The following is a 13385-nucleotide window of genomic DNA, read 5'->3' as shown; positions in this document are numbered from 1 at the left end:
CGTGCAGAGGAGAGATGTGTTTATCTGTGTGTACGCAGGGTGAGAGGGATAGAGAGAAGCTTAAACAGGGAGTGATTTGTAGATGGTAACGCCGTGCACTCCTCTCTCGTTGCCTCCTCTGTCCTTGCCACAGTCACCAAAGCAGCCACCCAGCTTTCAACTAGTTTGTGTTAGCAGTTATTCAGAACTAAAATCCTCTTTATGCTCTGGTGTTTTAATTCCTGCACCGCCTGCAGAGTGAAGGTCACAGTTTAAATCCCACAGCATTCCTATGAACTCCAATGATGGACATGAACACTTATGTGTATTTAGTGTCCCCATCTGTCACGTATTTCCTACAGACTTGACTTTAGGGAGCGCAGGCCATTGACAAATGTCCTCCACGTCACTCGGTGTTTGGCGGATCTTTCAAGTTCAGCCCCTTCCCAAACATTTCTATCAGGACACTTATTCCTTGTTCCTTTGAAGTATTTTATCATTCTGTATTACATCATTTCCTCCAAGATGTCTTGCACAAATGGCCTGCTGGTAAAACTGTTCAACTACAAATACAGCTTACAGGCTGCTCTGTAAATCACACACCCTGTGCTCTTTTGAGAAAGACAATCAGGCCCTAAAAGTCTTTATTTGTGGTTTTCAAGATGTCGCACCCTGTCTGCGCATTGAGCAGTCAGGATGTCATTGTTTCTCTGATGAATAACCTCAGTGAAAATAGTCAGATGATTTCAAACGATAAACTCTGTGTAAAGCTGCAACATCACCGTTCTATCACTGCTACATACTTACACTAACAAGCAGTCAGCAGCCTGCCACACAGCAAAGAAGCTGCACACTTAAAGCAACAACCCATATTAGCTTTCCAGCTGAAAGTGCCCCATTACGTATGTTCTCTTTAACATTCATGACACTGTGCTGGCGTGTTCTTTTAGCTCAGAGTGTAAAAAGGAGAACAGTGTTCTCTAAATGACACTAATACAGTTTTGAATAAAATTTAAAATAAATTTCTAAAATTTACATGAAATCACAACTTGTGTGCAGATCGCAGAAATCTGCCCCAAGATTCAAAACAGTTCTTTTTCCAAACACTGAGGGCCAGCCAGAGTGAATAAGTATGAAATGTCAAGAAACTGATAAGATTTCTCACAGTGCTTGGATTGGCTGTTAACAGGTGAAATATGTAATCAGTAATCATACACTGGGCCAGCGGAGGCACACATGTGGACACAATGACATATGACACACCACTTGTGACTTTCTTGGCTTTAAATAAACCTGGACTCCATGGCATGAACAGCACTTTGATGAAGAACACCATTTACAATGCACAAAACTCAAGTCAAGTGGTTGTATCGTCATTTCAACCATATCACAGTACACAGAGAAACTGCTACATGAAACATAAAACATAGGGCAGACAGGACAACAATAAAGTGCACACACATCACAACACAAAATACTAAAGGCTACATAGTGTGCACTATGTTCAGACCAAACAGTTTGACAAGAAACAACAGACAGACAGAACAGGAAGTGTATGTTCATACGGATATACATAGTAAAACTATAGTGGGTGGATACAGTAGATAAATAAATAAACTGGCCAGCAGATATGAGCTTATAGAAGATATATTTATATCTATATGTTGGATAATAAACTGACAAGATGATGTTTCAGCTGTATGTTTGTAACACTAAGTGTCACAGTGCTTTACAAAAAAAACAAATTCAAAATCTGCCATCAGATGAGCTGTTGGATGCACATCTGCTGTCTGCATCCAAGTCCATTTTGAAGCGTGTCAGTAAGAAGACGCAGAGAAACTCTGCCACAAAAGCTTCGAAAAGTTGACCTGTTTCAACTGAAATCACCAATGACAGGCACATAAAGGTTTCTTATTTTGAATAACGACAGTAACCTTGACAACACTGTGCTACAGTGCCTATGATCTGCCAAGGATAACCGGAGGATGTTTGTGCTCTATGATTTGAAGACGGTGTCCGTAACCTTCAGCTTCTTCAAAACACTGCAGCGACACATTCATGAAGTTGTTTCACCTCAGCATTGTGCAATGAAAATGCAATAAGCAACAATCTGCAATAAGCTCATTTATTCCAATGTATCAGCCTAGCTCTCATTTAAAGTATTATTTATGTGGTGATAGTTATTAATAATAATTCATCCTTAATGGAAACACACACAGACTGATTACACGTTCATTTTGTGTTGATGTCATTTATGTCCCTGAAGACTGATCATGAATTTAAAAGTAGTTAGTAGTAATTCATGTTTAAATTCATCTTGATTGTGTATGAGGCACAGCAGAGGAATTCATCCAGGAAAGGGGACGAGGGCGACACGCAGAAAAGAGCCACAGGTTGGGTTGAACCCAGGCCACTGTGGTGAGGACTTTAGCCTTGGTACACAGTGGTTCACATTCTTAACCAAAATCTGGATCCAATGATGTTCCATTGTTACTGAAATCATACAAGGTCTGTCCTCGTAAGGTTGCCATGGCAGCTTTTATGGAATGGTGACTCATGAGACATGAGAACAACATGTAAAACTTTGGACTTTGGTTTGTTCTAAAATGTTTGTCGGGTATGTTTAATACTAAAGTCCCCCTAAATGCCAAAGACATATATTCTAATACAGTATATCTGAAGGGCTTTATACAAAACAGTCTGGACTCTGGACTTCTGGACTGTTACAAACCAGAAGGCTTACTGCACTATGTTGGACACACCATTATTGCAGATGTGGACAAGAGAGCTTTCACATTGTTTTGGTTTGCAGACTGACTAACGTGACTTGGCAAGCAGAAAGATTTTGTGAGGAATGACATAAACATCAACGGAGATGGAAATGCAGGCTTTACCTGGAAGGAAATTGTAAATAATGAAGGGAAATTTTTCATTTGATTTGTATTTTATCCTATATTGGTGCATGTTGAGTGGTTGTGTGTGCATTTGTAAAAAATATTGTTTAAAAAAAAAAAAAACTTGTAAAACCTCAGGTTCACGTTGCATGCAGCTGACATCAACAGGGAGAGAGCAGAGAAATCTTACAGCTGATGTGTAACACATAGATATGATGATAGATATGAATGCTGCCTCTGTGCTGGAGTGTTGATGCGTTACTGTAAGGTTTCAGACCTTCATGTTCTTTGTCTCTCTTTGTGTCACACACACACACACACACACACACTCCTGACCAGCAGCTGTGATGAGGTGGTGTGTGTTCCCGGAGAGATGTGGCACCAGTAGCAGGATGATACTGGGAGACAGAAGGCCCTCAGTGGCTGTAATTGCTTTGCATGTGCACGCAGACAAACACTCACACACACACACACACACACACACAGAATCACAGGGGATACATTGTCATTACTGTTGACCAGTTTCCAGGAGCACGTTGTAAACAAATCATTGTTCACTTCTCGGCACAGCAGGAGGGGGGACAGAGAATTAGAGTGAATGGAACAAAGTGAGAACAAATACGACAAGAAAAACACCCGAAATCATCAAAGTGGTGCTAAATGAAGGAGGGAGAAAAGAGAAGGACAAAAGAAAACACAATGTTTCAGATGCAGAGTGAGCAGTCCAGATGGGAGAGGAGGAGGAGAAAGCCGAGTGGACCCACGTGGTACTCTGTCTGAGAAAGGACAAAAATAAACTCAGCTACTTATATCAAACATAAACACAGCTCCCACTGAGGCCTTGATATGAAATTCCATGACTTTTCAATGACTTTCCATGATGGACTGGAGGCACATCTGTGCACTTTCAATTATAAACTGGTATAATTAGCCTGCAGCTGTAACAGCTATAGCTGCTATACTCTATGCACTGTATTCACCCTGTGCAAAACCTTATTTGAATGTCCAACATCTGTGAAATTCATCCACTATTTAAGCCTGTGTAGCCTCGTACCTTACAAATGTAATATGTCCCAACAACTGATTGGCCCACTTGGTGTGGACGTGCACTGTTTGTGTATAGGAGACGACCGTGGATGTATTGATGGAGAATGGCTTCGCTGCCCGACACGTTGTCTGTCCCGTCATCGTTTTGTTTCACTAGCAGACGAGGAAAAACACAACGAAAAAACGTGGAAGGTTCAGTTTCGTTCTCCATTGTCTGAAGTACACGAAGAAACTCAACATATATAGAAACCGCAGCACCAACCAACCTTTCTGCTATTATTTGAGAGGCACACCAGAGCAGTGCCACAACTACAGCTGCAAATCAGCCTGTAGTGCCCACAAAAATTCCCACAATGCAACAGAAAAGTGCTGGACATGCCATGGACGCTACTTTTTTTGTTCCATTCCACTAACAATCTCACAGTGTATCATTTTAGTTGCAAAATGTACCTTCATGTAACACCACACCCGTCAGAGTAACGTCAAACAAGTGTCTGAAATCTCAAATTCAGATAATCCAAAATAATACACTGATTCCCATTAAACATTTTTAACATTCAATGAATTGGATGACCACTGGAAGCCCTGCAGTAATACTAAACACAGTCTGGCTGTCACACTCGGAGACGTCAAGGCTCTGCTCTCTAAACACACCGGAAAAGGAGATGCAGAGAGAGAGACAGTGTCCTTCAGCGCTCTCACAGTGAGCAGCCAGGCAACACACAACCTGTCAGAGAGATGTCCAACCATGCCTTCCCCTGAGCTTCATCCTGGAAAACGTGTGTGTGTGTGTGTATGTTTCATTCACTTGTGTACAGGCTCGACTGTTAATCCCACACCACTCTCCCAGGCCTGACTGTCTGCCGCTGAGTGCCGTGTTTGCCTTCTGCTTCGTTACACAGTAATGCTGTAAGCTAATTGCTGATGGTTTTAGTGGGGAACATTAATATAACAGCCTGAGCTTAATGTGTTTAACTTGATTGAGATTAGCGTCCCTTTAACTCACTCTCAATGCGTGATGAAGGCAGCGCTCCAGCAGACGCACCAGCATGTACGTGACGATGACATGAAGGAGTGAAATGAGCCTGGATGATGACACACACACACAAATATAACAGCATTTATATTACTCTATTCAAATGATACTTGAGGTTTCACCCAATTTCGCAACTTAATTTCTATTAGCTGCAGAGAAAATGATAGTTTGAAGTTTTTTTATTACTCAACATTCTCTTTTGCTTTACTCTACTCAAAGTCGAGTCTTCTCAGTGGTCCTGCATCTCTAAGGAGTAGCAGAAGGCTACTAAGCACGTTTAATTATTTTCTTATTAAACTAGAGAAGAAGGAAGAGTTATTTCTGGCATCGAGGGTCAAGAGGTAACAGGCTGCTGGAGTCTGTTCAAGAATGGGCGGACACGAAACTCTCCCTGATGAATCATCAGTACGATCATCAGTGGGTCTTTGATAAAAATTTAAAGTATGTGTAATAAAGTTAACCACGACTCCAAAAAGAGCACTGTGCCAAATATCCAACCAACGGTTTAATGTCAGCCAGTCAGATCCTGGGTCAGTTTGGAACTAACTTTACAACTCTGACTGCAGCAGAGTTACTACAGTGTTTACTGCACAGACTGTAGAGACACACAAACATTTTTGACGTAACCCACCTCGGCCTGTAATCTGTAGCTAAACAGATCATTCCATCCAGAACTTTACAGATCGGCCCTCGCGGTGCTTTCCTCACACATCTACTCCAACCAAACACAGAATCTAGATAGGGAACGTCATCATGTTTGTCTACTTTGTGTAGTTTCTCCACATTAAGAAAGGGAGGATGAGGCGAGGGGATTGCAACCAGCAAATACACCACTAGATGGCACTAAAAATTACACACTAGTCCTTTACGACTCTCACACCGTAAGATATTGAACTTAGTGTCATATACACAAAAAGGAAAACACTTTTAGAAGCTGGAACCAGTGAATGTTTGGGATTTGATCTTGATGACATACAATCATGAATTGAATTAACAAAATAGTTATAGTTATAGTAGTAGTAGTTATAGTAGACTTATTTTTATTGATTTATTTTGTCCCTTTTCCTTTTTAACGAGCTTCTGTCTAAAATATGTCAGGGACATGTACAGTACTGCATGTGTGCTAGTGCCAGGTACAGGTGAAGTGTTCAAATGACCCCACATTGCATTTAACACTGAAAATGGGATGTGTGTGTATGTGTGTGTGTGTGTGTATTTCACACATCAGTAGCAATGATATGAACTGAAGACCCAAGAACTTTATCTTCAATTCAAGTGGTGAGAAGTTGAGCCAGATTCAACTTTTGGGAAACCGGAGCTCCATGTCACATTCCGCAAACCAATCAAAAAACAGCAGTCAAACCGGAAGACGTCCACGTCATGTCCATGACATCATGCGCCAAGCCAAAAAGCACACTCCCCACACAGATTAAGCACACATTTGAACATCATTAGAGATGCTAGATTGCATGTAAGTAACACAACTGTGACACGTTAATATGTGTCACACTCCACCTGTTGTTTTTTGCTGTATGTCATCCCCTCTCTCAGTTATCCTGTATCCTTGATTGAAAGGTGGCTTCTTTGAGTAACCAGGCTTCGTTCAACTCCACCTCTTTGTCTATTTTTGGATAAGTGGGGAGGTGGTAAGAAGGCAAGACCACCACACTGGGAAGCTATGTCCATGTTTTAGAGGGGGGTTGTTTTGTTCCTACATCCTCCATCCTCTAATACTGTGCAGCATTCCTAGTCTTACTACTGCAGCCGTAGCTGCTGCTGACGATAATAATGGTGATGGTAATAGTGATGATGTATATTATGTCATTACATACATACAGGAGCTTGAGTTTAGCTAAGGGTGCAATTACTACATCCACACAACGGTTGAGAGCGGATAGAACAAAGACTGCCTTAATTGCCTGCGTGTGTGTGTGTGTGTGTGTGTGTGTGTGTGTGTGTGTGTGTGTGTGTGTGTGTGTGTGTGTGTGTGTGTGTGTGTGTGTGTGTGTGTGTGTGTGTGTGTGTGTGTGTGTGTGTGTGTGTGTGCGTGCGTGTGTGTGTTTTGATGGGGTGAGCTGAACAAACAGGGGTGTGTGCATGCGTGTGTGCAGAACGTAACATGGTACATGTGGGCATCTGACACACATGAGTGTGTGTTGCCGTAGTAATGTGAGCCACACTAACCTCGCCCTTTCCTTCACTTCAAAGTGGTAACCTCAAAAAAATGCCCTTAATGAAGAGATCTGCTTATCTGAAAGGGAATGTGTTCGTGTGTGTGTGTAGAAACAAAATGAAAATTCACTCCTTGCTATCTTCTTAACCTCCAAACCATCTCGCCCTCCACTGTGCATCTAATTGCTCAACATTTAATAAAAGTCGAAGTGAAATTAAAAGTCATTGGTTATTTTTCTGCCTTGGCAGCAGCCTTCACCATCGTGTTCTCAGAGTGGGCGCTCTTCTTTTTGAGAGAAATACAAGCTTACAGACAGAGCTATGAAAAATACAGTTCTATGTCCCTCTTTTTGTGAGAGAGGGGTGATTTTTTTATCAATGTATCTAATCATATGTGATGTAATACGACATGCAAACCTGACAGTTCTTAGCTGGATGTGCGTGTCTGGATTTTGACTGACAAAACGTTTGTTTACATTTTCAAAGACTGTGGTTGACTTCACTTCATGCTTATCCTCCTCATGATCTGACAGCGTGTGTGTGTGTGTGTGTGTGTGCGTGTGCGTGTGCATGTGCGTGTGTGTGTGTGTGTGTGTGTGAACAGTGTTTTATCTGCAGGATCTCATTTGAATCCCACTCTCAGCTAAGTTATCTAGTTTCCTTTACACTTTAATGAACGTTGTGTCATTTCTGCTGCCGTAGTATCTCGTCAAAAGATGTAGTTTGGTGATGTTGTGAAGCAGCGTGGGATCCTGCTTAACAACTACGACAGCTGATGCAGTCCTATCTGTCATGACTCAGGCAGAAATCGTGTTTACGGACGAGCTTAAAGTTTTATTCGCTTGTCTTTTAGTCAAGTTTGTGACATCCTTCCTCCTTCTCTGATGTAGATCAGCAGCTAGACAGGCAAAGGGGACGTGATGCCAGTAACAGGTGACCAAATGAAACGCACCTTTACCTTGAACAAAATGTTTTAAACATTGTTGAAAGCATCTGGGATTACACAATTCAATCAAATAATTACCTATACATATAACATTGTATACTTTTAACAGCAATACATGTTGAATGTTGGACATAACCAACACTATATGTGCTTGTCGGCTACTCAGTGTGACACACACTGCTGATAACACAGTGAGAGTGGATGGCTTGTTTGAAACATGGAAATGTATGCACAGTACCTGCACTCATCATCACTCATCACTCATCATAGTTACCTACATAAAAAGTTAAGAGAATTCAAATTACAGTTTGACTTTCACAGTATTTTCATATTGACTCGTCTGATTATTACGTGTGAGATTTTGGGCCTTTATTTTCATAATAAGGCAGACATAGAGTCTAATATTCATAACTATGTTTTCATGCATGTACGATCACCTGAAACTAAGTGTTGAAACGCTTATTTTCTATAGACTAAACTAAATAGTGACTCTAGACAGGGCCCTTAAAATGTTGTTTCTCCTTTACACTGAGAAGGTGAGGGTGATGTGAGGAGATTGCAATGCAGCGATTAAACTACTAGATGCAGGCTGCAGAACAAACATTAGTACGAACAGTATTTATCCTCACATAGTGTGAGCTGGTACAGGAATGACTCAAACGATTAGTCAGTCATCAAAATTGTTGCAGATTAATCAACTCATGGTTACGACTCTCACTTAAAGTTCGACTCTGCCCACCTTTGACAGATCTCAGTGGATGCTGAGAGGTGTCGAGGTTTGACACTGTCACAGCTGACCGTGCCTGTCACTGACATCACTGCTCTCATCTGTCCATCCTTTCATCTACTTCCTCCCCAGCAGCAGTCAAAGGACTCTCTGTTCAGCTGGGTCTTCCAGCTGCCCCCCCCCCCCCCCCCTTACACAATCATAAAAACATCATAACCTCTCCCATGATCTTGATATAAGCATCAGATGGGAAACGGCCTGAGAAGGTTATAAACCTCAGCGGCAACTAAATAGCAGCAATCTATTTCCTCCTTCAGCTGCCTTTGACGTCACAGACATCCTCCACCTGCCTGATTTCTGCTCCGCTCAGTGACCTCACCTCCAAACGCAACTGTCACATGACCTGAGGTGCAGAAGAAGAAGCTCCTGCTGAGCTGACAGGTTAGACATTAAAGGTAATGATCCCCAAACATGATCCTCACCTCCCACTCTGCACCTTCATAGGACGCGGTGACCTGCAACCTGAGCACAGGTGAGGGCGGAAAATCATGATGTCACCATGACATCAGCTGGTCAGTATGTGAGGGGTCTTTCCAGCAGTAAGTACATTTACTCAAGTACTGTACTTAAAATTAATAAAAAAAACAATAACAATATATAATTGTGTAGAACTTGTACTCGACTTGAATATTTCTAGTTTCTGTTTCATAATTCATTCTGTTTAATGTGCTTAATATTTTAGGAATATTGCATTTTGCTGGAGTTACTTTTCAGATGAAGATGTTACCGAAAACAACGTGTGAGATTCGGCGGTTTGTTTCAAACGAACCCAGCGCTTCCAGGCCTGTTTGGCTTGTGACACCTCACAGAAAAAGCAGAGTGCACTTGGGGCCCTTTGACAACTTTAAGGGACACTTCCCCTTTGAACTTCTCACATACTGACTCACACACAGACTTCTAACTTCTCAGATGGTGTCATTTGAATAACTGTTTGAGCCCCAGAGAAGTGAAATGATCCAATGTGTCAGAAATAAAACTGCAAAAAAGAATAAATAGAAACGTTTGTAGCAGAACTTTTTCTTCTCTCCTGCAACAAGAATCAGCTCATGACCCCTCAGACTTATCCTGTGCAGAACTGTACTTTGATTTTTGATACATTAAGTGTATTTTGCTGACGATAGGATTTTAAATGCAGGACTTTTACACTTGTATATTGTTGTACTGGCACTTTTACTTCTTACTGACCTTACTGCTACTTTACATTTATGGCTTTTTCTGCAGCAGGTCACTGCAATATTCCCACACAGTCATTGTTCCTTCAGACTTGAATTGCACGCCACTGTGTCACACACGCACAGCTCAGAAGCCAAAAGTTGTTTTCACGTCGCGCAGCTATCCCATCATCTGAGAATGTGGTGTGGCTACTTTGAAAGGCATCCAAAAAGGAATGTGTAGTTACGCACATGTGACGCGCTTTAAAAGGACGCGAAACGAGGCATAATCACCGGCAGACGCGCGCCACATGATCCGCGTCACCGTGTGGCCTCGGAGACCTGCGTGTCAACTGTGACTGAGGGTTCGAACAGGCGTCACCAACATTTAAGCCGACCTGTTACTCTGTTTTTTACTCCAGCTTCACTTATTGATGATTTCCCTGAGAGACTGCTGAAACATTTAACAGCAGCATCATCAATATTTTCAGACGCTGTTATTTTACACCACCTTCAACAAAAATAGATCCAGTTTTTTCCACTCCAGGCTCATGTTCACGGGTAAAATGGAGCCAAACAAACGTTTTTTTCTTTTTTTTTTTTTTTTTTTTTTTTTTACCTTAATTATACTGCTCCGGCGAGGTGCCGCCTTCACCGTATCCAGGAGGATGGTGTCGGTGTCCTGGCCGCCACCGGGGAGGATGACACCGCTCCGCCGGCCGCGGGACGCTCTCGGCGGGATGCAGTCCGGCGCTCCGTCGCTGCACAGCCCGTCTCCATATCCATCACGCTCAGACATGTCGATGAGAAGAAGGGCTCGTTTCAAAACAAGGAGAGGAGAATTAATCAAGCCGTCGGTTCTGACCCAAATAAAGTTTGACTTGGCTGCGCGTTGATGCCATTTAAAGGAGCTCTGTCACACCGAGAACACCGAGCACCCCAACAAGCAGACTGTCACTGAGCACCGAGCTGATGTTGACTTGAGTCTGTGGGTCTGAGCCGGTCTCCCGGGTCCAGTCCTGTTCCACTAAACGGCTCACTGTTGAAATCAAAGCATCACACGCAGGTACAGTATCGACTTGGATGACAACTGGACTGGTGCGCTCCCCGGATGCGCGCAACAAGTCTTCACCGTTCCCGGTCTTCTTTCCTCGAGGCAGCCGAGGCGCAGTTCGTGCGTCAAAACCACCTCAAAACCTGCGCGTGAGACGAACAGACCCTGAGGCTGAGGTGGTGGAAATAAAATGTTTGAAAGAATCCAGCGTCTGGCTACAAGGCGACCCGAAACCAGGCTCCGATCCCCCCACCCCCCAAAAACACATCGATGTCAAAGTGCAGAAAGGAGCCAAGTTGCGCTGCGGTTGGCGTCAGGCAGAGAGAAGATGCGTTCATGTGTCTCCGTGGAGCGCATTGCTCTGACTACACACACACACCGCGGTCGTCTTGGTTCTACTCAAAGCAACAACAGCCGACTTTTGACGAGAATAGGGAACACAACTGACAGTCGCACCGCCTCTAGCCCGCCACCCCTCCCTTCTTCCCTCCACCCGGCTCCTCCCACATGTTGCCCGGAATCATGATTGACACGCGGAGCGGCCAATGGGATCCGCCTTTGGGAGATTTGGAAGCAGTCAGAGGCTCTGATAGGTTGTACTGTCGAGTCCCAGGGATTGAAAGAGCCTCCCTATCGTTTTTAAGACCATGGACCACTGGGAGCAAAGGGGGGGCAAGTACAGTGGGAACCTCAGGAGACATCATCACTGAATGGTTCCTGTTTGATTTAGATTTCTGCTGAAACGCAGTCCAGAGTTCTTTTGCTTTTATCATTAGTTGTTAGAAATTTCATGAAGAAGAGCAGAAACAGTTGGTCTATGAATCGACAAGTAAAGAAAGTTAACAGGCAACGAGTTTGCCTGCTGTAAAGTCCAGAATGTTCATGTCAGCTCTGCTCTGTGGTTTGTTTTACAGACTGAACATTTAGAATCATGAAAATAATTGTTGCAGTTTTAATTTGAAGCAAAATCAGCCAAACATACAGTCCTTTAAACCAAAGTCTCTCAGTCTCTCAATTTATACACCACATAGCACCTCAGAAAATCTTCGTCTATACTACCACTATTTAGACATTAAAATCCAGCCGTGTAGGCCGACCCTGTCCGGCTGTTTAACACTGGAGGCTTTATTCCTTTTCACAAGATTATTTATTGTTGGTTGTTGAATCCTGAACAGAACCGGTTCAAGAACCAGAGCTGGTTTGGTACCAAAGTGGTACTCCTACTCTTCTAAGTAAAACACTGTCTTGCCACTGCTGATACGTTGTATGTACAATCTTTAACAGATTTATAGACTAGAATCTCAGTAGTTGTACGGTGTTATACAGTGCCTACTCTGAAAGTTTCAAGCCTTCTACCTCTAATCACCTCCAGCATCACTGATGGGTGTGGTCAGGAATGCTACTCTGTTGCACACCCTGACGGCAATGTCACCAGGTCATGGAGTCCACCTGTATTTCACTACAACAAGGTGAGAAGTTGAACCACTAGAGGTCAGCAAAGAAAAGATGTTTTGAGAAGGTGTTAAGTTACTCTTTAAAGGATCAGTGTGTAGGATTTAGTGACATCTAGTGGTGTAGTTGCAAAAAGCCCTTTCTTGAGTCAGTGTTTAGTTTGTCCATCCTGGGCTACTGTAGAACATGGTGGTCCATAGTGGCATAGACATATAGACATAGACGCCGCATTGAGCGCTGAATCGTACGTCGACGTCGCCACCATATTGGATGTGGCAGATCTGCCCGTAAACTAATAAAAGGAAATGGACTGAACTTCATAAAGCGCCTTTCTACAAAGTTCTTTAAGTTAATGTCTCTTATACACCCATTCACACACACACTAATATATCTGGGAAACAAACAGGCACCAAAAACAACGTATGTAACTTTTAAAGTGATGATTATAAATGTTTACTCCTTATGTAAGCACCAAACCAACGTATGTATTTTTCTAATGCTGAGTGTTTACAGCTACTACTGTGTGTAACACTGTTACTGTGATGATAAATATTGAAATATTTATATTTAACATTTAATCTGTGTCTATAATAACCAGATCCTGAAATGCAGATGTGACATGAGGGTTTTCTGAATAAAGAACACTAACGTGTACCTACATACAACTATATGTGTGTGTGTGTGTGTGTGTGTGTGTATGTATATGTATATGTTCACGTGTAATGCGGTGTCTATGTATATATGTCTATGCATAGTGGTCTGTTGACACAAAAGGCTCATTTTAAGGTAACAAAAACATAAAGATTCTTATTATAAATGAATGAAAACATAGTTATGAATATTATATCCTCCGTCTGCCATATTCTG

The 13385-nt window shown here is 42.5% G+C and overlaps 1 protein-coding gene across 1 annotated transcript in view; it reads right to left on the bottom strand.

The window, feature by feature from the left end:
• Positions 1 to 12598, bottom strand: part of plcl1 (phospholipase C like 1) — a 91354-nt gene extending 78756 nt beyond the window's left edge. Inside the window, exon 1 of the mRNA XM_019270162.2 lies at positions 10632 to 12598. Within this exon, the coding sequence (XP_019125707.1) occupies positions 10632 to 10811 (180 nt within the window). The 5' untranslated portion in view covers positions 10812 to 12598. The remainder of the gene's footprint in view (positions 1 to 10631) is intronic.
• Positions 12599 to 13385: the final 787 nt, after the last annotated feature.

The sequence above is a fragment of the Larimichthys crocea genome, chromosome XVIII, assembly GCF_000972845.2.
Source record: "Larimichthys crocea isolate SSNF chromosome XVIII, L_crocea_2.0, whole genome shotgun sequence".
NCBI lineage: Eukaryota > Metazoa > Chordata > Actinopteri > Sciaenidae > Larimichthys > Larimichthys crocea.
This window is presented reverse-complemented; position numbering and strand designations above follow the sequence as displayed.